At 38.5% G+C, this 25,288-nt stretch overlaps 1 protein-coding gene across 2 annotated transcripts in view; it reads left to right on the top strand.

The window, feature by feature from the left end:
• The window catches only part of TNPO3 (transportin 3), an 82,859-nt gene extending 62,263 nt beyond the window's left edge, over positions 1 to 20,596 (top strand). For both annotated transcript variants that reach the window (XM_004008050.6, XM_060415112.1), the window contains exons 15-23: positions 1,650 to 1,710; positions 2,516 to 2,656; positions 5,205 to 5,321; positions 6,172 to 6,266; positions 7,710 to 7,866; positions 9,129 to 9,296; positions 11,486 to 11,598; positions 18,680 to 18,771; positions 20,284 to 20,596. In XM_004008050.6, coding sequence (XP_004008099.1) covers positions 1,650 to 1,710; positions 2,516 to 2,656; positions 5,205 to 5,321; positions 6,172 to 6,266; positions 7,710 to 7,866; positions 9,129 to 9,296; positions 11,486 to 11,598; positions 18,680 to 18,740 — 913 coding nt within the window. In that variant the 3' untranslated portion in view covers positions 18,741 to 18,771; positions 20,284 to 20,596. The remainder of the gene's footprint in view (positions 1 to 1,649; positions 1,711 to 2,515; positions 2,657 to 5,204; positions 5,322 to 6,171; positions 6,267 to 7,709; positions 7,867 to 9,128; positions 9,297 to 11,485; positions 11,599 to 18,679; positions 18,772 to 20,283) is intronic.
• Positions 20,597 to 25,288: the final 4,692 nt, after the last annotated feature.

Raw genomic sequence — 25,288 nt, 5'->3', positions numbered from 1 at the left:
CTAAGAATTTATTTTTGGTAAACTTTTGTCAAAAGACTTTAAAACGTAATTAATTATTTTGGTCTCTGAGTCAGTGATGCTCAAACTTTGGAAAGTGGAAGTGTTGGTCCGACTCTTTTGTGACCCCACAGACTGTAGCCCACCAGGCTCCTCTGTCCATGAAATGCTCCAGGCAAGAATACTGGAGTGAGAAGCCATTCCCTTCTCCAGGGGATCTTCCCTACCCAGGGATGAAACCTGGATCTCCCACACTGCAGGCAGATTCTTTACCGTCTGAGCCACCAGGGCAGGCCCTCTCAAACTTCAGCGTGCATCAGAATCACCTGTGGTGCTTCAGTTCCCAAAGCAGCAGATTGCTGGGTCCCGTTCCCAGAGTGTCTGATGGATTGGATCTTGATAGGACCCAAGAATTTGCATTTCTAATAAGTTCCCAGGTGCTATTGCATTGTATTCCAAAGACCATACTTTCATAATCATTGCTATGTAATAGTGTATGGGGGCAAACAAATAATGAAGTCTCTTCCGTGACCAGGTGAAATTAAACCTTCTTTGATGTTAAGAGGAGCCTAATAATTATATTTTTAAAAAGAGAAAAAGAAAAAAAAAGCATTAGAGCAACAGTATTCAGAGAGTGATCTTTCTTAGTTGCATAATATAACTTATGTGTCCTATAGCTATAACTGGAATATCAATTAATATTTGTGTAAAAACCTGTGTGGAAGAAGTTGAAACTGAGGTGTTGTTTTAGCTTGTTCTTGCCTACAAGTATCTTTTTCTGAGTTGGTATAATGCTTTTCTTGTATAATTAGGGGAGCCCCTGTTGCATACCATTCTGAGAGCGTATTAACAGTCTTATTCCACAATAAATGAAAGAAAATCTGCACAAGGTGAAATGCCTTAATGTAAAGAAAAATTATATATTTTTATATTGGGCTTCCCTGGTGGCTCAGCAGTAAAGAATCCACCTGCAGTGTAGGAGACTTGGATTCAATCAAGAAGGGAATGGCTTCTTTCTCCAGTATTCTTGCCTGGGCAATCCCATGGACAGAAGAGCCAAGAGGGACGCAGTCCATGGGGTCGCAGGAGAGTTGGACACGACTGAGCAACTAAACAACTACGACAGCATATTTTTATTGAGTTGCTGTTGAGCTTTTTAAAATTAAAGAATTGTTTTCCTTTAAAGAGATTGGTAGTTAATCATAGTTTTTGTTTTTCCTGCTTTCCTTCAAGTTAGTGGATTCTAGAACTAGATAGATAGGTGAATTCATTGTATTGTGGGTGGGCCCACATTGTGTATCATTGAGTTTAGACTAGAACTGTGGGAAACGTCTTTGGTAGACCAGAGTTTCAAAAGCTTTTACCTTTTAAGTGCTGGGAATGAAGCAGTACTTGAGTTTTTGTAGTGGATTCAGACAACTTGAATATATTTATTAATTTGGAAAAAAACTACATATTCAGGTTTATAAAAGAAAAAAAAATGAAAAGGGTAGTTGTAGCGCCCCATACCTGCAGCCCATGTACCCAGAATTGAGTATCTGGTTTTCTTTAATTGGTGAGAATGATACTAAGTAAACTAACAGGGATTAGAGCTCTGTGTCCTTGATGAAATTGCTCTTCTTTCACTAATTTGGATCATTGTCTTTCCCCAGACACACCAATCCCGTTGTAGAAAATGGACAGACTCATCCGTGCCAAAAAGTCATACAGGAAGTAAGTACTAATCAATGCCTGTGGAATAAGGCTTTCTTCCTTTTTCCTTATAAGACCCTAGGTAACTAAAGTGAGAAGGTACTGTCTTCTAGGTTCATAGGAAGATTCAGTTTGTTTGTAGGAAGATTCAGTATCAGTGAAAAGATGATTGGAACTATCCAACTAAACATTTTTTGTTTTAGATTTGGTAAGAAAACAGGCTGTAAGAAAACACCGTGAAAGGCCAAAGTAAGAAGAGATTTAACTGTGTGAATCCTAGAGTTGTTTAGAGACCTGGTCAGTACTGACAGAATGTTTTTGACAAAGCTGATTAACCATCGTAGCTTCCTCTTTAACAATACTTCCTTTGTAAAAACTCAGGGCAACATGCGGATTAGAGGGCATGTTCTGAGAAGTGCTTTTCAGACTTAAGGGGAGAAACATCAGTTATCCTTGAGTGTTCATTGGTATCAGATATCTCTTCCTTTAACTTGTTCTACTTCTTCCCATCCTAAATCAGAAGTTCAGAGTTTAGGAAAATAGAGATCTTTGTCTTTTTAGTAAAATTAGTCATGCTTCTCTTCTGTTGTAAAGAATTACTGTGTTTCCCTTAAGACATGGTTGTTTTTATTGATGGATAGTGAATTGAACCCCAGCACATATACACACACCCACTGACCAGAATCAGGCCATGTGTGTTCCTGTAAAGAAAGATTTCCCCAAATTATTTAAAAGTCAAATCAGTTGTTACCAACTTGGGAGCATTTTTCTCAGCACTTAGTTGTTCTTTATTTTCTTCCTTGTGCTCTTTTCACTTTTGACTCAGATATGGCCAATTTTATCTGAGACTCTAAATAAGCACCGGGCTGATAATCGGATTGTAGAGCGTTGTTGCAGGTGCCTCCGTTTTGCTGTTCGCTGTGTAGGCAAAGGATCCGCAGCCCTGCTGCAGCCACTAGTCACACAGGTGAGTTCCCTGAAAGATGGAAAATGTAAAGGACACAGAATTTTGAAATAGGAGGCTTTAGAACAAAAGCTCTTGCTAATGAAATGAAACACTTCAATATTTCTTAAATGCAAACTAAAAAATATTTGAAAGATAAGTAGTGCCTGTGGTAGGTATGTTATTTTTATGGCAAATAGCCTGTAATCTGTTCTGTGTAGTGATAGTCTAAATAGCAGCACATCTTAGTGTAAAATTCATAAATGGGAATGACATTAATGAATCAGCTCTTATGTATTAAGCATTTTATATTAATTTCCTTTCTGAAAATGTGGCAAGTCTAGCTTTGCTATTTCTGGCCTAAAGAGAGTTTCTTTTTTCTTCACCATAGTTAGTTGTTCATCTAAGTGTCTTATTTGTCAGGAAATAAATTTGACTCTTTCAATCAGCATGATTGGTCTGTAATTATGCTGGTGTGGCTCTTGTACATGGCTCTCTGAGATCATATCATCTAGAATATTCTTTTGAGACGCCTATGACTAGGGACTTAATTCACTACGTAATTTGTGTTTGGGTTAACCTAACAGCAGGGCCAGAACTAGATGTAGGCAAGTGAGCTGCCATGACCTAGAATTGATGGAGGCAAGGCAAAGTGCCAATCTTGCATTTGCAGGACTCTGAGCAGTACCTTCTCAAATTTTACACTCATCTGTGTGGAAAGCTACTACAGGGCTTCAGGCTAGACCTCACCCACTCAACCTGAAGTGGCCTTCTCCAACTGGGCAGGGCATCTATTGGACCAACCCTGACAGTGAGTGCCCCTCAAGTTCTTAAGTTCTGCCTCACTCTTAAGGAAGCTCTTATCCTGAACCAGGGTCATCCTATTGCTGTGTCAGTTGACGCTTATATGATCACACTTACTTAAATTATAGATTTGATTGAAGTTTGTAAAGGTAAATATGTTAACAGAATTTTTTTAGTGATTTTTCTGCGTTTACTATATCCTGAGTACAACAGTATGTGTTACATTTAGACTGTTCAGTTCTGGTCAAGTGTCTTCTTCAGTGCAATACATTATGGGTCCTATACAATGTGGTTTAATTCCCCTTTGCTCTTGGAGAATATGCCCATGACTTCTGGGCTTCCCTGGTGGTTCAGATGGTAAAGAATCTACTTGCAGTGCCAGAGACCTGGGTTCAATCCCTGAGTTGGAAAGTTCCCCTGGAGGAGGGAGGGGCTACCCACTCCAGTATTCTTGCCTGGAGAATCCCATGGACTGAGGATCCTGGCAGGCTACAGTCTATGGGGTCATAGGCAAACAGGACTGAGTGACTAACACTTTCAGTCATGACTTTTATATTACTCTTTTATTCCAGTAGCATAGGGTAGCATATTATATAGAAAATATGTTCAAAAGTCTGTACATGTGACAAAAAACCTACAAATTCGAGGTCACTAAACTCCAGCCAGTGGGCTTGCCCCTTGTTTTTGTAAATAGAGTTTTATTGATAGTCATGCTTAATCATTTAAGTATTGTTTATTGGCCATTTTTGTGTTTCAGTGGCAAAGTTAAGTGATCAAAAGATTATAAAGCCAGTAGAGCCTAAAACCCTTTGATGTCTGGCCCAGCCTGTAGCTTATTCAATAAGAACAGCATACAGTTTTGAGTATACAACACTGAACAGATTCATAGCTTCCATCTTGTGTTCTTCTCATGCCGTATGCTGATAAGAGCCAATTACTGGACCCTTCCACCCCACCAAGATCAAAGAATCGAATTTATGTAATAAGATCAAAATATGTGTGTTATGATGGCTTTTTTTTGCCGCACTTCTTGACTTGCAGGATCTTAGTTCCCCAACCAGGTATTGGACTCCAGGCCCCAACAATGAATGCACTGAGTCCTAACCACTGGATGACCAGGGAATTCCCACGTGGTGGCATTTTGAATAGATAATGTATGGTGGCCTAATTTTTGGAGGATAGTAGGGTAAAAATTCTAAACAAATAATTTAAATGCTTATATTGTATTAAAATTTTTATTCTCCAGAAGTCTAGATAATCTTAATTAGAAACACTGTTCATTACCCAAAAGATTAAATAAGAGTTTATAAACCAATTTAAACAATGCCTTCCTTCTCCTCTAAAATGAGGGGCATTTGATGCTTTGTTCCTACTGTGATTGTTTTTTTTTTTTTTAAATAATCATCTTATTTAATGAATATAAGAGCAACCTGTTGGTTAGAAAGTTTAGGTATACTTTATTAGGGCATTGCAAATATAACAGAAGCCTCGGATAATAACTTATGAATAGTTCCAGTCTGTAGTATTATACAACTCTCCTACAGCATTGTTTTGAAAAGGTGAAAGGTCGAAGGCCTGAATGAACTCTAAATAGAGTACTTGACAATTATTCAGCCCTATATCTTAGAAAATGTTGTCAACAAGCTTTATTACATTGTCTTAAAGAGAAGAGACCAATCTATCTCAGAATTTCTTCCCTCAGACAGCTGCCTAAGCTGATACTCTTTGACAGATGAATAATTGAACTAATTGGTTTTTCCCTTGGCAGATGGTAAATGTTTACCAGGTGCATCAGCATTCCTGTTTCTTGTACCTTGGTAGTATCCTTGTGGATGAATATGGCATGGAAGAGGGCTGTCGGCAGGGACTACTAGACATGCTCCAGGTGTGTTCTCTTAGAGGGTCTGAAGGCCTAGCAGTGTGTTCTTCACCATGTCTTTAATTCTGTTCCTTCTTCAGGTTTGCTTCCCAAGCATAATGATTTCCTAATATGGAAGTAGATCTTCCTAGTTACTCTGTGGACAGGCCTGCTTGGAAGAATGAGAGAGAGAGTGACTACACCAATGTGCTAGTCATTACAGTTATTGCTATCTAATTTATGTTCTCCAGAGATAGGATTTTTTGGGAAGATGGGCAAGTGGATTTAAAATAAAGGATCTCTTAGCTCAAGCATGATTATATTTTTAATTTCTTGCCTGAACAGTCAGTGAACTAGTTTACTTAGCAGGGATGGTCTCACCTTAGGGTAAATAGCAGGCATTGGAAAAGGCTTCCCATATACTGCTTTTACCCTCTCCCTAGTCAGAGGGGAAAATATATTAGGGAGTTAAATCATGGTGCTCCTTTTCCCAAGAGGTATTTCCCTTTAAAATTGCCATTTCATAATTAGTATTATTAAAATATCAGCTACTCCCTTAGTTGACCAGATCATATCTAGTACATAAGCACGGTTGTCACTTCCAGAAACTTCTAAAACTTTGAGATGACATCTATCCAATTTCATCAACAAAAGTCTGTACCCTAAACCCTTTCTGAAATATAGACCTCATATGTGAATACTTTTTATGTCAACTGAGAAGGATTTTTGTCTTCCCTTTCTTGATCTGAATCTCATCACAGTCTTTTTCTTATCTGTGCTTTTACCTTTGTTCTCTGTGTATGTTGTGATATTTAGCAAGTCTGAATCCCATGGCATTTATTTACAAGCATTTGTTTTAAAATCATTTCTGTTTTAGGCATTGTGCGTCCCCACCTTTCAGCTCTTAGAACAGCAGAATGGACTCCAGAATCACCCTGACACAGTGGATGACCTATTCAGGCTAGCCACGAGGTCAGTCCTTCTGAAAAGCAACCTTTTATTTTATCAGTCATCCTCATCATTGCTTGGTCTTGTCACCTAACACTTACCTGTTTCCTTCTCTGTAAAATGAGGTAAGAGAAGTAGGTAGAGTAATTATTCATAATCCAAAGTTAAATCGTGAACCAGAGTATTGCCATAAATGAAGAAGAGTTGGATAAGCACAAGGGGAAATAACTGAGCTCCTTTCATAAAGGAGGGAACACACCCAAGACAATAAAAATGAGTTTTGCAAGAACATTTGACTAGACAGTCTCTAGAATCCTGTGTGGTTTTAATGTTTTATGCTATTGTGATATCATGCTTGACTTTAACTTTTTCTTGAGAAGTGTAGCATCCTTAAAATATAATCTTATCTCAGAATAAAAATTTTTTAGACTTTTAAGGTACTTTAAAAATTATCTGATACTGTACTTCCCATCTCTGCTCTTAGCCTACCACCCTATTTGTTGCTTAAATTCCTTTTACTAGTAACACTGACATTTGTATTCATTCTTAGTCCCTAGCTCAGGAATTTGATCCAAATCAGTTGGTAATGAACACTTTTTTTGATTCATTTTTGGACAAGTTAGAAAACCCTTTTTATTTATTTATTTATTTATTGAGTTGGTATGAGAAAACTGTTGGGTGGGCCGTCAACCTGTTTTCCTTGTGTGTTTCTTGAAAAATTAATCTCAAGAGATTCTCTTTGCACAAATCATTGCCTGGTAAAATAAATTTGGAATGTTATTTTACTTTTTCTTGGAGATTTTCTATGAACATTAGAGAATCTGAGAAAATTGTATAGAGTTCCCATATACCCTTAGCTTCCCCCCTCCTTCCTTCACAGCCTACCTTGCTATCAGCATCCCCCACCAGAGTGGCCCATTTATTAAAATTAATGAACTTCCATTGACACATCATTTTTAAAGTACTTACTTTACATTAGGATTCTGTCTTGGTGGTGGTCTTCCTGTTGTTTAGTCGCTAAGCCATGTCTGACTCTTTGCGACCCCATGGACCATAGCCCACCAGGCTCCTCTGTCCATGGGATTTTCCAGGCAAGAATACTGGAGTGGGTTGCCATTCCCTTCTCCAGGGGTCTTTCCAACCCAGGGGTCTTTCCAACCCAGGGGTCAAATCTGTGTCTCCTACATTGCAGGCCAGTTCTCTACCATTGAGCCACCAGGGAAGCCAAGGTCTTTCTATGGGTTTGAACAAATGTATGACATATATCCACCATTGCAGCATCATAGAGAATAGTTTTAGTACTGTCAGTATCCCCTATGTTTTACCTATTCATGTTCCTACCCTCCACTCTGTCAATCCCTAACAACCATTGATCTTTTTACTGTCTCCATAGTTTTGCCTTTTACCCTGGTTACATTTTTATAGCCTAATTTTGTAATTTTTACCTTGCCTATCTTTACATACCAGGTTTATTCAGCGTAGCCCTGTTACCTTGCTGAGAAGCCAAGTTGTCATCCCGATCTTACAGTGGGCCATTGCCTCTACTACCCTGGACCACCGGGATGCCAATTGTAGTGTCATGAGGTTCCTACGAGACCTCATCCATACAGGGGTAGCCAATGATGTAAGTATAAACAAGGTATTAAATAGTTTTTCTACTTGTAGCTCATTATCACCTCATATATCATTCCTTATGGAAAAAGAAATATCTCATTTGATCTGTGTTGGTAGGTATATTCCATAGTGGATTATTCACTAACCAAAATATCAACTAGTAGATTTAAGACAACCTATACTACATGTTGTAAGCTGTATCAACTAGTCTAAACTGTCTCTGCTTCCAAGCCATTTGGTGTCTAATTGAAGAGAGAAATAGAGTTGTAAAGAACTAAACAACAGCAGCAAGGCAATATTTGATTGTCAGATAAGTGATAAAAGTTGTGATTGCTTTGAGATCAGAGGAGGGAAAACTCTTTGGAAAGAAGTAGGTTGGGATGACTTTCTGGACTAGGAGGGACCACAGTGGAGCCGTTTGGATGGATTGGAGGAAAATCTAAATGGGTATATAAATCATAATCAGAAAGGACTAAGTTTGTTAGTAGATACTTCAGAGACCTTTTTGGCTGGAGGTAAAGTGGTTCACAGAATTTTCAAACGTAGATTTGACTAGATGTGGAGTAGAGTTGAAAGTAAGGGAGAACAGTGAAGAAGTATGTGATAGACTAATTGAAGAGTTTTGACAGTAAAAAAAGAGAGGGAATGAAGGTAAATAGCTAGAAGTGAAAGGCACTTTAAAAGGTTTTTTTTTTCCAACGTATTAGAAATATGTATATTCAAAGACTAAAAGGAAGAAAATAAGTAAGATCTTTTTTTTAATTTATTATTTTTGTGGCCACCCACAGCATGTGGGATCTTAGTTCCTTGACCAAGGATCAAACCCAACCCCCAGCAATGAAAGTGCAGGATCTTAACCCTGGATCCCCAGGGAAGTTCCTAAGTAAGATTTTTTTTGATAGAGAAGGTTAGATATTTGATAGAAGTCTTCTTTTTTCAGTTGCTTTTTAAAAAAGGAAATAGGAATAGTTTATCTTTTACCAGAATAAAAGGTTAAAAGGATCGCTACTCTTAATCTCTAACCATTGTTTCTCCTCTGTGTTCTATTCTTGAAAAACCTAAGGGTTAAGGTTAATCTCAACTGAAGCCCTTACCCGTTTCCTTGAAACTAAACTCTTAATGTTTTCTTCCTTGTGACAGACAGTGCACCTTGTGAGTCCAGCTATTATATGTACTTTCTTCTCTGAGAAAGAAAATTACTAAAGGGGAAAGAGTACTTGCCCTTCAGAAAGTTGAAATTAGCACTTTCCTGTTGTTCCTGTTTTCTTACAGCATGAAGAAGACTTTGAATTACGGAAAGAACTAATTGGACAGGTGATGAACCAGCTTGGACAGCAGCTTGTAAGCCAGCTGCTTCACACATGCTGCTTCTGCCTCCCCCCGTATACCCTACCGGATGTGGCCGAAGTGCTCTGGGAGATCATGCAGGTTGACAGACCGGTAAGATTGTTTGCATAAGGAACCCACTTTCAGTCTTGGACAGTTTCTTGAGAGGCTGACTCTAACTTTGAAACTAGTCCTATTGTATGCTCTTGGTGGTATGTCTTACATTGCTATGTTTAATTGTTAAATGAAGGAGCCAGTAGAAGGATTCTAGAGAATATGTCTGTGTCACTGTAAGAATCTAATACAGTAGTATTTTTGTTTTTCTAAAAAATACTCTTTGAGCCATTGCAGAGTGACAAGTTTATTCCAAACATCATTGATAATAGAAATAAAATTTCTGTACTCTTACTTTTTAATAGATATACTTGGTTTCCAGGTAACAAAAACCTTATTATATACATCTAACTTTACAAAAAACGTTGGATTTGTAAGCCTTTATTATCTCTTATCTTTCTGATCATGACCTTTCTAACAGGCCTTAAGATGATATGTCTTTATAGTTTTAATTTGCATTCCCATTATGATTGGTGACACTGAGCATTTTTTATGTATCTGTTGGCCTTTCATGTATCTTCTTTCAAGAAACGTTTGTTGAGGTCCTTTGCCCATTTTTTAACTGGGTTATTTGTTTTCTTGCTAGACTTCTGTGGGTTGGTTCTCTATGTATTTTAGATACTAACCTCTTTACCAGGTATACGGCTTACAAATACATGTTTTTTCCCTTTCCTTAGGTTTTCTTTTTACTTTGTTGATGGTTTCTGTGCGGAAGCTTTTAAGTTTGATGTAGTTTCCTCTGTTTATTTTGCTGCTTGTGCTTTAGGTGTCGTTGCCAAAAAATCATTACCAAGACCTATGTCACAGTACTTTAGGCCTTTGTATTCTTCAAGGAGTTTGATGATTTCAGGTCTGTGTTTAGTCTTTAACCTGTTTTGAGCTACTTTTTGTGAGTGGTGAAAGGTAAGAGTCTAGTTTCTTTGTTTTACATGCAAATATTCAACTATCCCAGCACTGTTTATTGAGAAGGCTGTCTTTCCTACACTGGATATTCTCATCTCCTTTGTCCTATATTAGTTGACAGTATACAATTTAGTTTCTTACTGTTTTTATTTTCAGGGGATACTATGGTTAACTTATGGGTCATTTTGGATGCCAAAATGTTGTCAGTTAAGAGTTCGTTCTCCCTGTTTGCCTCTTCTTGTTTCTGTCTGAGTGGTGTGTTGTCTTCCTTGGAGGTAACACTTGGAGAATTCGGTGGTGCTTCCAAGCATTTCTAGTGGAATGTTACTTTTGGTCTAGTCTGTGGTGATCATGTGCTTAGTCACTCAGTCTGTGTCCGACTTTTTGCGACCCCATGGACTGTAGTCCACAGGTGCCTGTGTCCATGGGATTCTCCAGGCAAGAATACTGGAGTGGGTTGCCATTTCCTTCTCCAGGGGGTCTTCCTGACCCAAGAGCTCGAACCTACATCTCTTGTGTCTCCTGCTTTGGCAGGCAGATTCTTTTCCACTGTGTTCCCTTGGAAATCCCATTGTGATCATAAATTAACATAGTGGAAAAATACATAATGTAAAAAATGTAGGTATAAAAAAGTTCTTTTCAGCTAAAAACTATGAACAAAGCATACATCCTACTTAAAGACATGAAGAAAAATTAGAGCCAAAAAAGAAAACAAAAAGAGCAACAAAAAAGAATTTTCTTAACCTAAAGACTAGGCAGTTATCACAAAGGAACTGACTGGATGTGACTTCTACTGAGAGAAATGACCTTAAAATCCTTAAGATTCTGGATTCATATTTGTATATACACTTTTTAAAATGTTTACTTGTTATACTTTTTGACCCTGCTCTTTCTAGTACCTGAACTTTTGCTTTGGGTTGCCCTTGATCTCCAAGCTCAAGAGATTTTTGGCAGCAGTCTGATTTTTAAAATATTGCATGTTTAATGATAGAAACAGAATAATAACTTCATCCAGAAGAGACTTTACTTCCAAGGTAGAAGGGCTCCACCTGAAATGATGTCTGCTGCCCCCTTGAAGGGAGCCTGGGCATGCCTTTATAGGCTGTTCCAACCCTCAGTAGGTTGGAAGGCCAAAAATAGTACTTCTGTTAACTCCTTTATTTACTTCCAAGTCTGGAACGCTAATGCTACTAAGGAAAACTTGTGGGTTTTTGTTATTACCTGTAGGGTCTCAATTGAGTAAGCCCTGCCTCCCTTTAAAATGCTTATCCTTCTTCTCTGTACAGACTTTTTGTCGATGGTTAGAGAATTCTTTGAAAGGTTTGCCAAAGGAGACAACAGGGGGAGCCGTCACAGTGACACACAAACAACTTACAGATTTCCACAAACAAGTCACTAGGTGAGTGATAAACAGCAGCTGGCCTATGTAGGAAGAATGTCTTTGTTTCTTACATCATCTTAGTTACAAATACACCCAGTAATATTTTTGTGTGTATACCTTTATAAATTAAAATTTTATGTCTTCTTAATGCTTGAATTGCACAAATTGGTGTTGGAAACCAATCTATGGGGAAATATCACCATGTATGCCTACTTTATTGTTCATATGTATCAAACATATCCTAATAGGTAAGTGGAAGCATTATGTCTTCCAGCAGAACAACAGTGCCTTGAACAGCTCACTATCCTTCAGGAAATCTGTATCTTTTTAAAGTCCTTCCCAGCCCTTATCCATATTCAGGGGTCAAGAATGCAGGTGTCTGACTAGGTGAAGCAGTGGTTGTAAAATAGTTTGGAGTGATGCAGACTGATTGGGAAGTTTTTGCCATGCCTAATTTAGAAGATAAGCAAGTTCTAATTTAATGCAGGCCAAACGAAACCTCTCTCTGGGACACATTAGTCCCATGAGCCACTTGCTTACAGCCTAGTTAAAATGTTAAGTATACATGTATGGGTTTGTTGGGTTGGTTTTTTTCTCACTGTAAACATAATAAACATTTTAAATATAGCTACATAGTCTTCCTAATTACAGTTTTGTAGCTGTAAGATATTGATTGATTTCCTTACAGTGCTTCTATTAATTTTCATTTTTTTAGTATTATGAGTAATATTGAATGTCTAGCCCTTAACTTCTTTTGACTACTACTTTCCTTAAGAAATAATCACTGACTCAAAATTATGTGACTTTTATGGTTCTTGATAGTATTAACAACAGCAATTTAAATTGGATTTTGTAACTGTGTGTCAACCTTGCTCTGATATTTCTTTTTCTGTCTAGTCTTTAGAATTTTGACTAAATTTTAGGCAATGGCTTATATTCATACAGTTGTGTAATGATTTTAGGTCTAAAAATGAGTTATTGCAGTAAGGTTTGTAATAGTGGAAAAGAAGGAAAAAAATACATGTGATGATACAGAAAAATATATAAGATATAAAGGGGGAAAAAACTATCGTATAACCCAATTTGCACTTAAGATTTTCTTGATTTAAAATTTTGATAAAATACAAACAAAATTTACTATCTTAACTTTTTTTAAACCATTTGTAAGTGTTATTCAGTAGTATTGCTGCATTCACACAGTTGTGGAATTAACCCCAAATTTTTTTTATCTTGCAAAACTAAAAGTATATTTATTTAACTCCCCTTTCCCTCCTTCCTGTAGCCCCTAATAATCATCAGTCTACTAAGTTTAACTACTCATAAAGTGAAATCATATAGTTTTTGTCCTTTTGTGATTGACTTAGCATAATGTCCTCAAGGTTCATCCAGCATTGTAGCAGGAATCAGAATTTCCTTCCTTTTAAAGGCTGAGTAACATTCCATTGTATGCGTATGTTGTATCTTCATCCATTCATCCTTTGATGGACATTTGGTTGATTCTGCCTCTTGGCTATTGTGATTGATTCTGCTATAAACATGAGTGTATAAATATTGCTTCAAGACCCCACTTTCAGTTCTTCTGGGTTGATACCCAGAAGTGGAATTGCTGAATCATATGGCAATTCTGTGTTTATTTTTTCTTGCATAACTGCCATACTGTTTTCCATAGCAGCTATACCATTTTGCATTCCCATCAATGGTGCACAGGTTCTAGTTTCTCCATATCTATTTTTATTTTTGTTGCCTGTGCTTTTGGTGTTACATTCAAGAAATCATTACCAAATACAATGTCATGAAGCTTTTCCCCAATATTTTCTTCTGAGAGTTTCATAGTTTTAGGATTTACACTTAGGTCTTTGATTCATTTTGAGATAGTTTCTGTATGTGATGTATGTTAAGGGTCTGACTTCATTCTTTTGCAGTTTTCCCTGCACTGTCCTTTTTTCATTGAATGGTCTTGGTACCCTTATTGAAAATCATTTATATGTAAGGGATTTATTTCTGGACTCTTTATTCTATCCCAGTGGTTGTCTTTATTTCAGTCCCATACTGTTTTGATTATTATAGCTTTGTAATAAGTTTTGAAATTGGGAAATTGAGACCTCCAACTTTGTTTGTTTGTTTTCAAGAGGTTTTTGGCTATTTGGAGTCCCTTGAGATTTCATATGATTTCTTTTTTGGACTCTAATCCTAGGTTTATTCCACATAATCCTTTTACTCTACACAAGAAAGTAGGACAAACACGACATTATCTAAAATACTACAAAGTTACAAAACTCAAAACAGAAAATGTATAGTACTAAGTCGACAATAAAGGCCAAAGAAGCACTGGACACATTACTGAGGTGACCTGCCTGGCCACCATGAATGCCAGCGCAGCAGGTGGAACAGTGTTCATACGAAGTTTAGGATAGGCTTTTCTGTTTCCACAAAAAACGTCATTGGGAGTTTTGGCTGGGATTGCATCGTATCTGTTGATTACTTCATTATAGCACTGACACCTTAACAGTATTGGGTTTTCTAGTCTGTGAACAGAAGATGTCTTTCCATTTATTGGTGTCTTTAATTTCTTTCAGTCACATTTTATAATTTATTTTACTCTTTTTCATGCTGTTGTAAATGAACCAACTTGTACATTTAAAAGCTGTTCTATTATATATATATATACACACACACACACACACACAGGCTACTTTATTACAAATAATAAGTAGTAAATTATGTACATAGAATTTTTCCTAACCTGTGCTATTTTTTTTTCATGAGCATAGTGTATATACTTTTACGATTAAAACCAGACCTAGTTTTTTAAAAGGAGATAAAACTAAATGTTAATCTTTTTTAATGAGAATTGATTTCTTGTTACTCTCAAAAATAGTTTACTTTCTCATTCCCCAGAGTCTCCAATAATTTTGTTAATGTTAAAATCCCTAATCTTTTAGTATTACTTTTTTGTAGTTTACAAAGTGGCCTAACTTCATGTCCCAGAAATAACTGACTTTGGGCCACAGATCAAGTGACATGCATGACTTAAAAATAGCATGTGACTGCCTTCATGACATATTTTGCCAAAGGAGGAGATCTCCTCTCTAGTAGATAGTCATATACTAATTGGGATAACCTTAAAAAACTCTCTCTTTTTTTTTTGTTTTTTTAAAACTATGAATCTTCCCAGTTGAAGTAGTATTCTACCTGCAAGGTGTCTCAGGGGAAAGAAGTATAACAGTTGTTTCTCTCTGCTTCTGTTTTTCTCTGTTTTATCCAGTGTTGCTCTTTAGAAGGACAGGATCATATTGGCCCTAGATTGGTGCGAATGAGAGCATGGGGAGAACCTTCAAAGGAGGTCTGGGCTTAAAGTCAAGGCTGTTGGTTTGAATCTTGCCACTTACTGTTACTTTGCAGGAGATTTTTTATCTGTAAAATAGAGTTAGTGATACCTAGCTCATAGGGTTACGGTAAAATACCAAGTAGAAATTTAAAGATGATCTGGCACGTAGTAGGTGATCAGTGAATGTTAATTTTCTCCTTGGAAAAGAGCCTGCCAGAATGTCATTATGTACTTGCAAAACTAGCTAGAGCATGTCTCCCTCAGCTCTAAGGCAGCCACCCACACGTGGAATAAGTCTCTACCAAGTTCATATTTCCTTATCCAGGCTAATACATGATGGATAGAAATACAGCATAAGTCTGAAATAAAAGTCATGGACATTCCATAATGTAAGGAAAATCTTGAGGCTAGGAAAATGAACCCAAATAATGCATTGCTTTAAACAAAAATATCTGTGATCTTTGTCCTGTAATACAGGAAAATAAGATACATTATCAACCTGGCCTGCTTGATTTCTTACTGCTAAGCAAGTTTTACAGCTCCTCCTTTAGTAGGCGGTGACATATGGTGGGAAATGAACAGAAGTAAGAGGTAATATTGAGGTTCTAGAGAAAGGATTTGAAATTGCTCACCTCCTCTTAGTAATTCTCTTTCTCTCATGTGTGCATTGCCCCTGAACCTTCTGTTCCACACATGACTCAGTCTCCCTTTTGGTTTTAAGGTCCTGTTACTCCTGCCTCAACATGCTGCTTTGTTTGCCATCCTAGCAGGGAGGGTAAACTGGTTCAGTTTCATTTCAGCAAGTCCAAGCCTGTTTCTCATATGTACTGGTAATTAATTCCCTGGCATTTTTAGCTGGCCAACTTGAAGAAAACTAGAGTTTTTCATTCTAAAATATCATTCTTGCTTTCCAGATACCACTAAGCATGTCCAGAAGAAATTTTGCTGTCATTTCCCATTTCTCTTGTCTTGGTACTTACTCTGTGAGTGTCACTTGCATGAGGATCTCAAGGTCAGAAGATAGGAATACGAAGCCCTGACACTAGAATAGGCTGGTATGGGGGTGTCTTCTTGCTGAATGAAGTCAGTAGTTAGAGCTTGATCACTTTCCATTATGCACATCAGATGAAAAGAGCTACGTTTCTCAGCACACTACTGGGATTATGGGGCTTGAGGAATAGTGACCATGAAATTACTCAAAGGTATGGTGAAAGTCTCCTGGGCATGTATCTGGAGAAAACTGTAATTTGAAAAGATAACATGCACCCCGGTGTTCATAGTAACACTATTTACAGTAGCCAGGTCACGGAAGCAACCTCTAAATGTCTGTCAACAGATGAGTGGATGAAGATGTGGTGTATATACACAATGAAGTTCTACTCAGCCATAAAAAGGAATGAAATAATGCCATTTGCAGCAACATGGAAGGAGCTAGAGATGATCATACTGGGTAAAGAAAGGAAAGTCAGAAAGAGAAAGACAACATTATGATCTTACATGTGGAATCTAAAAATATGACACAAATGAACATATTTACAAAACAACGACAAGACAGATATAGAAAACAAACTTATGATTACCAAAGGGGAAAGGATTGAGGGAGGGATAAATTACATCGTATTTTCAATCAACTCTACTTCGATTATTTAAAAGTAAATAAATAAAGGGTAAGGATTAGGATGGTGGGACTAGAAGTCAGAAAATTCTACAAAAACAATGGCAATTTTGAATGAATGAATATAAATAAATAGGTATAAATTAAAACAATCCCAAAATATTAAATGCCAGGAGGACTGAGGCAGAAAACAGAAAATAGTTCTAGTTTTTAAGTAAGTTTTTTTTTATTTATTTATTTTAAATCCATTTCTTTGGACTTAATCACCAAGGACACTTAAGTTAAACATTGACTAAAACTCTTGACAGCAGAGCAGTTGCTGACAGGATTGGGGGCAGAAGCTGAGCTGATTCTAGAGACTGTAGCCATACCTCATTTTACCCTTTCTCACCACAGTTCTCCTGTACTTGTATTTGGGTTTCAGTACTTTTTCGTGTGTCATGAAAGAGGCTAAGAATGGAGTTGTCGTTTCTTTTCCATAGTTAACCAGGATCTCCTGCTGAAGAAGGGTAGAATTGAAGAACATGTAAGGCTTTAGGATCACAAAACATTTTGAGTCTCTAACATTATCCTAAGTTTATCTCTTTCCTGTTGTTTTAGTCCCTTATAATGTCAGTAACACACCACACAGGGACTTTTCTAGAGTTACATATCTTCCTCCTTCATGACTTTCAGAAGCATGTGTGATAGGGGTTCACTCACCAAGGCTGCCTACTTAGAGTCAGTGTTGATTTGGAAATAGAGAAATGTTATGCTTTTATTGAAACATGTTAAATTCACAGGGCAAATGGCAGAATTTCCATAAAACTAGAAGATCTTCTTTAATTTCCTTACGTTTTTAGAATGGAGGGAGACTAGAAGAAAGTTTCTGTTTAATCAAGTCCTGAAATCTAAATCAAAGTTCTTAGTGATGTTTCAGACCCTATAATAAATAGCTGAGGAATCCAGATACAGGCACTTAAGGTGATAGCTCTCATTACCTTCTTTTATGCTGGATCACAGTTAGTGATTCCCGCTCTGACATTTAACCATTACAGGAAGGAGAGAGCTTTCTTCTGACATTGAATCCTAGGCTATAGGCTGTGGTCCCTGATTTTTTCAGCGCCAAAGAGAGTGCCGCATAAGGGTGAGCATATTATTAATTGAATGTGCTTTGTTTAGCTGAGCCTCATGTTCAGTTACCAAAAACTATTATGAAGACTGGCAGAAAAGAATGCAGCTGGCATCAACTTGTGTTTTGGTGACAGGCTTAAGACAAAGGAAGCCTTTTGAAAAAACAGGGTCAAATGAATATTGGGCTATTCATACCACCTAGGCACCTCTGTGCTTGCCTGAAGACCAAGACCAGCTTCCTCCTCCTCCCTTTGTTCATGCCTTAACCCTTTCCTCTCTCCTTTCCCTTCTCCTCCCACAGCGGAAATCTTGAGCAGCCTGTTCAACTAGACTGATTGAGAGTTACTTGCTGAACTGGGCTTTAAAACAAAATCTGCTTTTGGAAAAGAATGAGGAAACCAGGGTACCTAAGTTAGCTCAGTTCATAGAGTTAAAATTATCCACCTTAGATGAATATGCTTGCTTTTTTACTTTGAGGGTTCTGACTTCGTAGATTTATCAAGGACATTAACCAAGTATTGTTACTGTTATTTGGCCGCACAGCATATGGGATCTTAGTTTCCTGATCAGGGATCGAAACTTTGTCCCCCTACAGTGGAAGTGCAGTCTTCCACTGGACTACCAGGGAAGTCCCACAAGCAAGTTTTATTGTTGTAGCAGCCTATATTTGTCAAATGCTATTTTGTTCCCGTTCTGTTATCCTAAGCACTTTACATACAGGAACTGATTTAATCCTCAGAACATCTTGGGGTAGATAATGGATGAGGAAACTGAGGCAGATTGGTAACTTGCTCAAAGACAATGAAACCAAGATTTAAACCTAAGCAAGTTTTTCTCCAAAGCCCACTCTTTAAGGGCCACCTAGCTTAATTATTCCCATATACAGTAGTTAATATTTACCCCTGAGTTACAGAAAGATCAAAAGTAGGGTCAAGAGCAGAGCTGGGACAGTTCTCAGCGTCCCTCAAAGTTGTGGTTGCTTTTCATTGTATTATACTTTTCTTATCAGGCAGGGGCCAACCTACCTTTCTTTTCTTTTCTAGTGCTGAGGAATGTAAACAAGTTTGCTGGGCCTTGCGAGACTTTACCAGGCTGTTTCGATAGCTCACACTCCCGTACTGTGCCTGTCACCCAGGTGAGTAGTGGCTGTCAGGAGTACTTGAGGGTGGGCACAGGTTTTAATGCCCATCATGGGACTAGTACTATAGCTTAAGTTTTTGGATGCCATTCACCGCCATAAGAAAGTTACTATTGCAGAATATCTTTTTAAAAAAATTCCTCCCTTCCTCTTCTTACAGATACTTCCAGAATGGTAAGTATGTGTGGTGACAGATGAGAGTACTTTTCAACCTGGCTATTTTGGTGAAAACAATGCTGGCCTTAAATCCATGATACATGGCACTGCCCTCCTAAAACTGATCTTTCAGATTTGAGGAGCAAAGAGGCTGTTCTTACCAATTTTTATCATTTTAACACTGAAATGCCAGGCTTTTGACTGAGGCAGGAGGTATAGGAAAGGAGCCAGCCTATTTGTCTAGCCCCTGATCATCATCAGTTTTCTCCATGGACTTCCTGATTCTGAAGTAAAGCAGAGAAGCTTAGCTGAGGAAGGGAAGGACTGAGTGGTGGGATCTGGGTGCCTGTTTCTTGACTGAGAGAAGAAAGGCAGCTCTCCTGTAAGTCCACTCTTTGATGTCGTAAGCCAAATTTATCCTCCTTGGAGGTAATTCTTGATGAATGTGTAGCCCTCTCATTGGTGTTTTTGTGATTAAATGCTTTATGGGTGAAGATGCTGTTCAGCGGTGCCACCCATACCAGAAATTGTTCTAAACTTTGGTTTTTTAATTAGTAATATCATTTGGAATCCTCAGGTTTTGCAGTGTCTGAATAGCTAATATTGATGCACATAGGGTTATTTGTGCGTAGCTGTGGGTATTCGTAGTTAATGTTTATGGAGCCCTGATTGCGTGTCTGGTACTATCCTAAGTACTTTGTATCATGTACAAAGCATATTATGTACTAACTGTAAGATAGTCCTCGCACAGTCCTCTGGATTAGTTACTATTATTATTTCCATTTTACAAATGAGGAAATTTGTAAATGAGGTTTGAAGATGTTAAGTAATTTGCTTGATGCCACAGTCAGTAATTGATAGACCCACAGTTCACTTTTCTCGTGTCAGAATCTTCACCTTTACCCACTCTACTTAAAACTTTTACATAGTACCCTTTACGTAAAGTCTAGATCAGTGATTTTTAAACCTTTTTTTAGTAGGCAGAGCTTTCTTTCAAAGTAAAATCTTGCATGAAACCCCAGTATTTAAGCAGACTTAAATGGTTTCCGGGTTTGGTTTTGGAGTAGGCAGCCTGGATCTGCTGGCTACTCCTTACCCCTACATATTACCCCTGAGCACACTCAGAATTGGAAAAGAATGACAGACAGTATTTCATTAAACCAGTAGCTCCTTTAAAATGACAAGGTAAAAAATCCAAGTGCTTCTTTTCCTTTGTTTTTAAACTGAAGTTCTTACATCAGAGGCCAGAGTGAGGTACTGGGGCATGTATAGAACTTCTGCCTTGTAGTTGACTTTATGAAGTGCTTGCCATCTCCTGGACCAGTTAATTGACTGTCTTCTCTCTTTTGTCAGGAATGTCTTTTTTAATTAGAAGACAGGAAGAAAACAAAAACCAGACTGTGTCCCACAATCAGAAACCTCCACTGTGGCAGAGGGGCCTTCACCCGCCACCAAGGCATCCCGCCAGACAGGGAGAGACTCCAGCCTTCCAAGGCCACCCTGAGGAGTTCCTGTTTGGGGATGTGAGGGAGAATCAGCGCTGTTTAGAGAGATGGCTGTGGCCTGTCCGGCGTGGTGGGAGGGGAGCTGGTTTCCTGGTGAACTTGTTTCTAAAAGGAAAAAAAATTTTAAAGAAATAAAAAAGAAAAAAAAAAGGAAAACTAAACTGAAACTACAATTGAAAACATTCTCCTGGTAGCAAATGACATGCACACTTACATACATGTACCTACACACACACATGCTAGCATGCATGTGTGCACACAGAAAAATGAAATTACAAATCTTTCTGTGAAACAAAAACATTTACTTAGGGAAGATGGGGATTCAAATGAATTAAACAGCTGCAATCGGAAGGAAAGGGTCAGGATCATCTCTTATTGTTTTGTCCTTTCATTCTCTCCTCCCCTCTCTTCTTTTCCTTTCCCCTTCCTCTTTTAATGAGAGTGAGTTGAAATTTCTCCTCGTGTCCCAACTTGTGTCTGGTCCCAACTGTTTATTCTCACCTTTAGAGTTGTTCACATGAGGAGAAGTAAGCAAAGAGCCTGTTCTGCTTTTTATCATGGTCACATCAATGATATTAGGACCTGCCAGGGCCAAAATTCATGTATACGCCAACTCTGACCCTATTCAGTCTCTTTAAGTCCAGTCATCTTTGGAGAGAAGAGCCAAAATTAGGGTGAGTGGGATACAAATACTTTTTTTTTTTTTCTTTTTCGTTAATTTTTTACCCATAGACTTGAGAGAGGAAAACAGAAGGTGGGAGAATGGAAAAAAGTGTTTACAGGGCTAACTATATTACTGAAAAATGTGGAAATTATTTGACTTCATGAGGGGTGAGGCAGGAGAGGAAAGCTGAAGCAAGCCCTGGATGCTTTAAAGGAATTGTAGCCCTGCACAGGCACTGGACACGAGGACATGTCCTGTCTGGTGGTGTTGCCATCTCAAGAACAAATCAACAGCAACGAAAGAAAGAAAGAAAAAAAAACAATAAATTTTTAAAATTTAATCAGTGTTTGTTTTTCCGTCCTTTCACTGCCTCATAAATCTGAGATGGTACAGCTGGTGACTGCCTGAGTGAAGTCTTAGTTGTTCTCAAATAGATGTCTGGGTATGGAGGTTGAAAGCCAGGTCCCTCCCACTGCCCAGACCCTTCATATTTCAGGGGAGTGGCTCGCTCTGCGTCTTTCATTCTTCCAGCTTACCCTAAAACTCCTGCTACATTCTGTCCTCCCGTATGGCCTCAGTGGGTAGGAGAATGGGTCACTTGGCATGTTAAACAGAATGTAGTGTGTTCTTTTTGCAATGGCCGTCCAAGTAGATTGTTTCCTAACTACTGAATAGTCAATCTTGAAAAAAAAAAAGAGCCCTGTAATGAAGAGTCATTGACATAAAATAAGCTGCATGTGTTTAAGGTATACAGTTGGTAAGCTTTTAACATAGGGTACACACATGAAACCATAAAGACAGTGAACCTAAGTTCTTCTCCCAAAAGTTTCTTCATGCCTCTTCCCATCCTCTCCCACACTCAAGTGACCACTGCTCTCCTGTCATTGTGGAGTAGTTTGCATTTTCCTGAGCTTTATGTAAATAAGGTCAAAGAGTATGTTAGTAATTGGGCTTAGAGCTAATAACCTTGACCACAAAGTTGCATCTAGCATTTGGAGTCCTTGAAACAAACCTCTCTGCATAATATCAGCTCCGAGTTTTATTCTCTAAAGAGGCAGTGTTACAAAGTGGAGGAAAAAAACGAGTATGGAACAGTATTTGGAATAAGATGATCAAATTCTGGGGATCAGCACCTTAACCTTAGTCATCCTGCTCATTTTCTGGCTAAACAAAATTTTGAAGCCTAATTCAGCCTTAGGTCCTTACAATGATCCATTGACTAGTCTGTTTAAGGAATTTGGCTTTTATCACAGAAAGTTGTATCTGGGACTGAAAAATGTGAAAGGCTTAATACGACTCCCCAGCCACCAAAAAGTAGCCTTTGGAATATATATCTTAGTATATATCAAGAACATCTCCACAGCTACAGTATTGAAAACCAGAACTGTTATTAATGGTTCTCATTGTAATCTTCAGTGTCAGATTGTTTATTTAATACAAATAGTCTTGCTAACAACTTTTGTCATAACAAGGATACCCACCTATATTTCAGTTTAAAAGGATCAGTTTACTGTTTGGGGTCAGGTATCCTAATATAATCCTGTCTTCCTGCTTGACATTGTCTAGTGGAAGCAGAATGAGTCTTACACCTGAATTAACCTGTCATAAAGTTCCCACGGAGCTGTTCCCTTATTTCCATGACTGACTTAGCCAAGTAATTTTAGTCATGATTGTGTGAAACACAAATCACCTATTGGGCCTATTCCCAGCAAGATTTTACTAAGGAGAAGTAACTTATAATTTTATGTACCTGTTCTATAAAGATCAGTAACTTGAGAGTGTATTGTAAATAAGATAGGATCTTTTGGATGGCATCCACATCTCATGAAAAGTACATGTCCACATTGTGTAGCCCTGGTACTAAGTCGCTTTACAAGGATGAAAGCCAAAAATCCAGAGAAGTTAAATATCCAAGATTTTGCAACAAGGTATGTCCAATTTTGGTGAGATGTATTACTAGCAAGTGAGAAGGTTGCCTTGTGAGAACACTCCTCTGACAAAAATGGGGGAAAGCTATTAATATTCTCTCCTACTGGACAAAGACTGAGAAGTTCTTCAGGTTAGTGAAAAGCTGAATAAGAGGAAGGAGTCTTGAATTAAAAGGGAGTATTATGTCGGATACAAGGATGAACTTGGGGAGGAGAAGCCTTGAAGAACTGAGGGAAACTACCGCATGCTAAAGAGGTGTATTCATCCCCAGCATCATGAGCATCAGTATTCTGTGGATTCCAACCTGCATGCTAGCAGAGGCCACCAGGGCAAAGGCCACTACCAAGGGGAACTGGAGCCTAGTGGAGCAGTGAGTGGCAACACGTTGTCCTGACTTTAACTCTGGAACTTAATGATATTCAGTATCTGCTACTGGGGGGCCGGCAGAGCGGGGAGGGTTGGCAGTGTAGCGGCTAGTGCTCCATCCGCCACTGGCTACTACAACACAGTCACCCTACGGGAAATGATGGCCAGGCGTGCCAGGGTTTTTTGCTTTTTGCTTTCATTTTTGTTAAGAAATCAAAATGTAAGTAGAAGCCAAAGGAGGATCCTCAGCAGCCACTGCACTGCCTGCAGTATTGGAGAAGTCAGTCCAGGGAAGGTCGCCTGCTTCATCGTTTTCATCTACTCAGGTGAGAATGGCAATTCATCTCTGTGTTTTCCTTGCAAATAACCATGAGAGACATCAGATAAATCCAGACTGAGACATTCTAAAATGTACCCTCCAAGCCATCCAAGTCATCCAAAACCAGGGAAGTCCAAGAACCAGTTAAATCCGTGATAGCTAGGGAGACACGATCACTAAATGTAAAGTGATCCTTTGGATAAGGTGCTAGAACAGAAAAAGTATGAGATTAAAAACTAATGAACTCTGAATAAAGGGTGGAATTTAGTTAATGATGTATTCATTTAGTTTCATTAGTTGTGACAAATGTTTCATAGTGATGTAAGGTGTAGTGTAAGATGTCAACAGTTGGGGGAACTGAGTGTGGGTCGTATAGGACTCTATTAGCTGCTGCTGCTGCTGCTGAGTCGCTTCAGTCATGTCCGACTCTGTGACTCCATAGACCACAGCCCACCAGGTTCCCCTGTCCCTGGGATTCTCCAGGCAAGAACACTGGAGTGGGTTGCCATTTCCTTCTCCAGTGCATGAAAGTGAAAGTGAAGTCGCTCAGTTGTGTCCGACTCTTTGCGACCCCATGGACTGCAGCCCACCAGGCTCCTCCATCCACGAGATTTTCCAGGCAGGAGTACTGGAGTGGGCTGCCATTGCCTTCTCTGACTCTATTAGCTACTTTCCTGTAAATCTAAAACTATTCTAAGATTATTTTTTTTTAAATCACTAAAATCTGCACAGGCCACTTAACCATATGAAGATGCTCATCCTTGTTCATAATGAGAAATGGTAGACATACTATTTCTCACCTATCAGATTGGCAAAAATCCAAAAAATTGGCATTATAACCTTGTTGAGATTGTGGGGAAACAGCTGCACTCAGAGATTTATCTGGATTTTGCAAATATTTAAAATTAGACCCATTTTTATCCTTTGAGCCAGAAATCCCATTTCTGTGGATTCATCCTAAAGATAAACTGGCAAAAGTAATAAAAAGACATAAATATGCACAAGCTTATCCACTGTAGTGTTGGGAACTTAGATGAGAAAGACTATAAATTGATAATTATTGAAGCTACTACATGGGAATTTTATACCATTCTCCCTACTTTCACAGATGTTAAAAACATTCCATAATAAAAAGATAACAGCAAAATTGTTCAGGTCAGAAAATTACATCTATAAGCCAGATTCAAACAATGAGCTCCCAATTTGTATGCATTGTCCTAATATATTTAATAGCGTATGAATATACATGAGGCTAACAGATAGTAATGGTCCTTAGTTGAGATCCAGCCCCTTTTCACCATTATGGGAAAATTGATTTGGACAGGATCTTAGACTCTGCACACATTTAAAAGTCCACACCCTTGCTTCAGCTGGCTTCCTCCTGGAAAGCAAAGCCAGCCAGCTGAGTGCTTGTGAAGGCCCCACTGACTCATCAGCCTGGAAGGCAGGCCCTCCCTGTGTCAACAGCCCCAGAGCAGGAGGGCAGGTGCTGGGGTAAAGAGAGCTAGCTGGCAGGAGAAATACGGTCCAGTAAAACAGCATGGGAGCAACTGGTGCTGAAAAATAATAACTGAG

The sequence above is a fragment of the Ovis aries genome, chromosome 4, assembly GCF_016772045.2.
Source record: "Ovis aries strain OAR_USU_Benz2616 breed Rambouillet chromosome 4, ARS-UI_Ramb_v3.0, whole genome shotgun sequence".
NCBI lineage: Eukaryota > Metazoa > Chordata > Mammalia > Artiodactyla > Bovidae > Ovis > Ovis aries.
The sequence above is the reverse complement of the archived record's forward strand: the minus strand, read 5'-3'. Positions and strand labels throughout refer to the sequence as shown.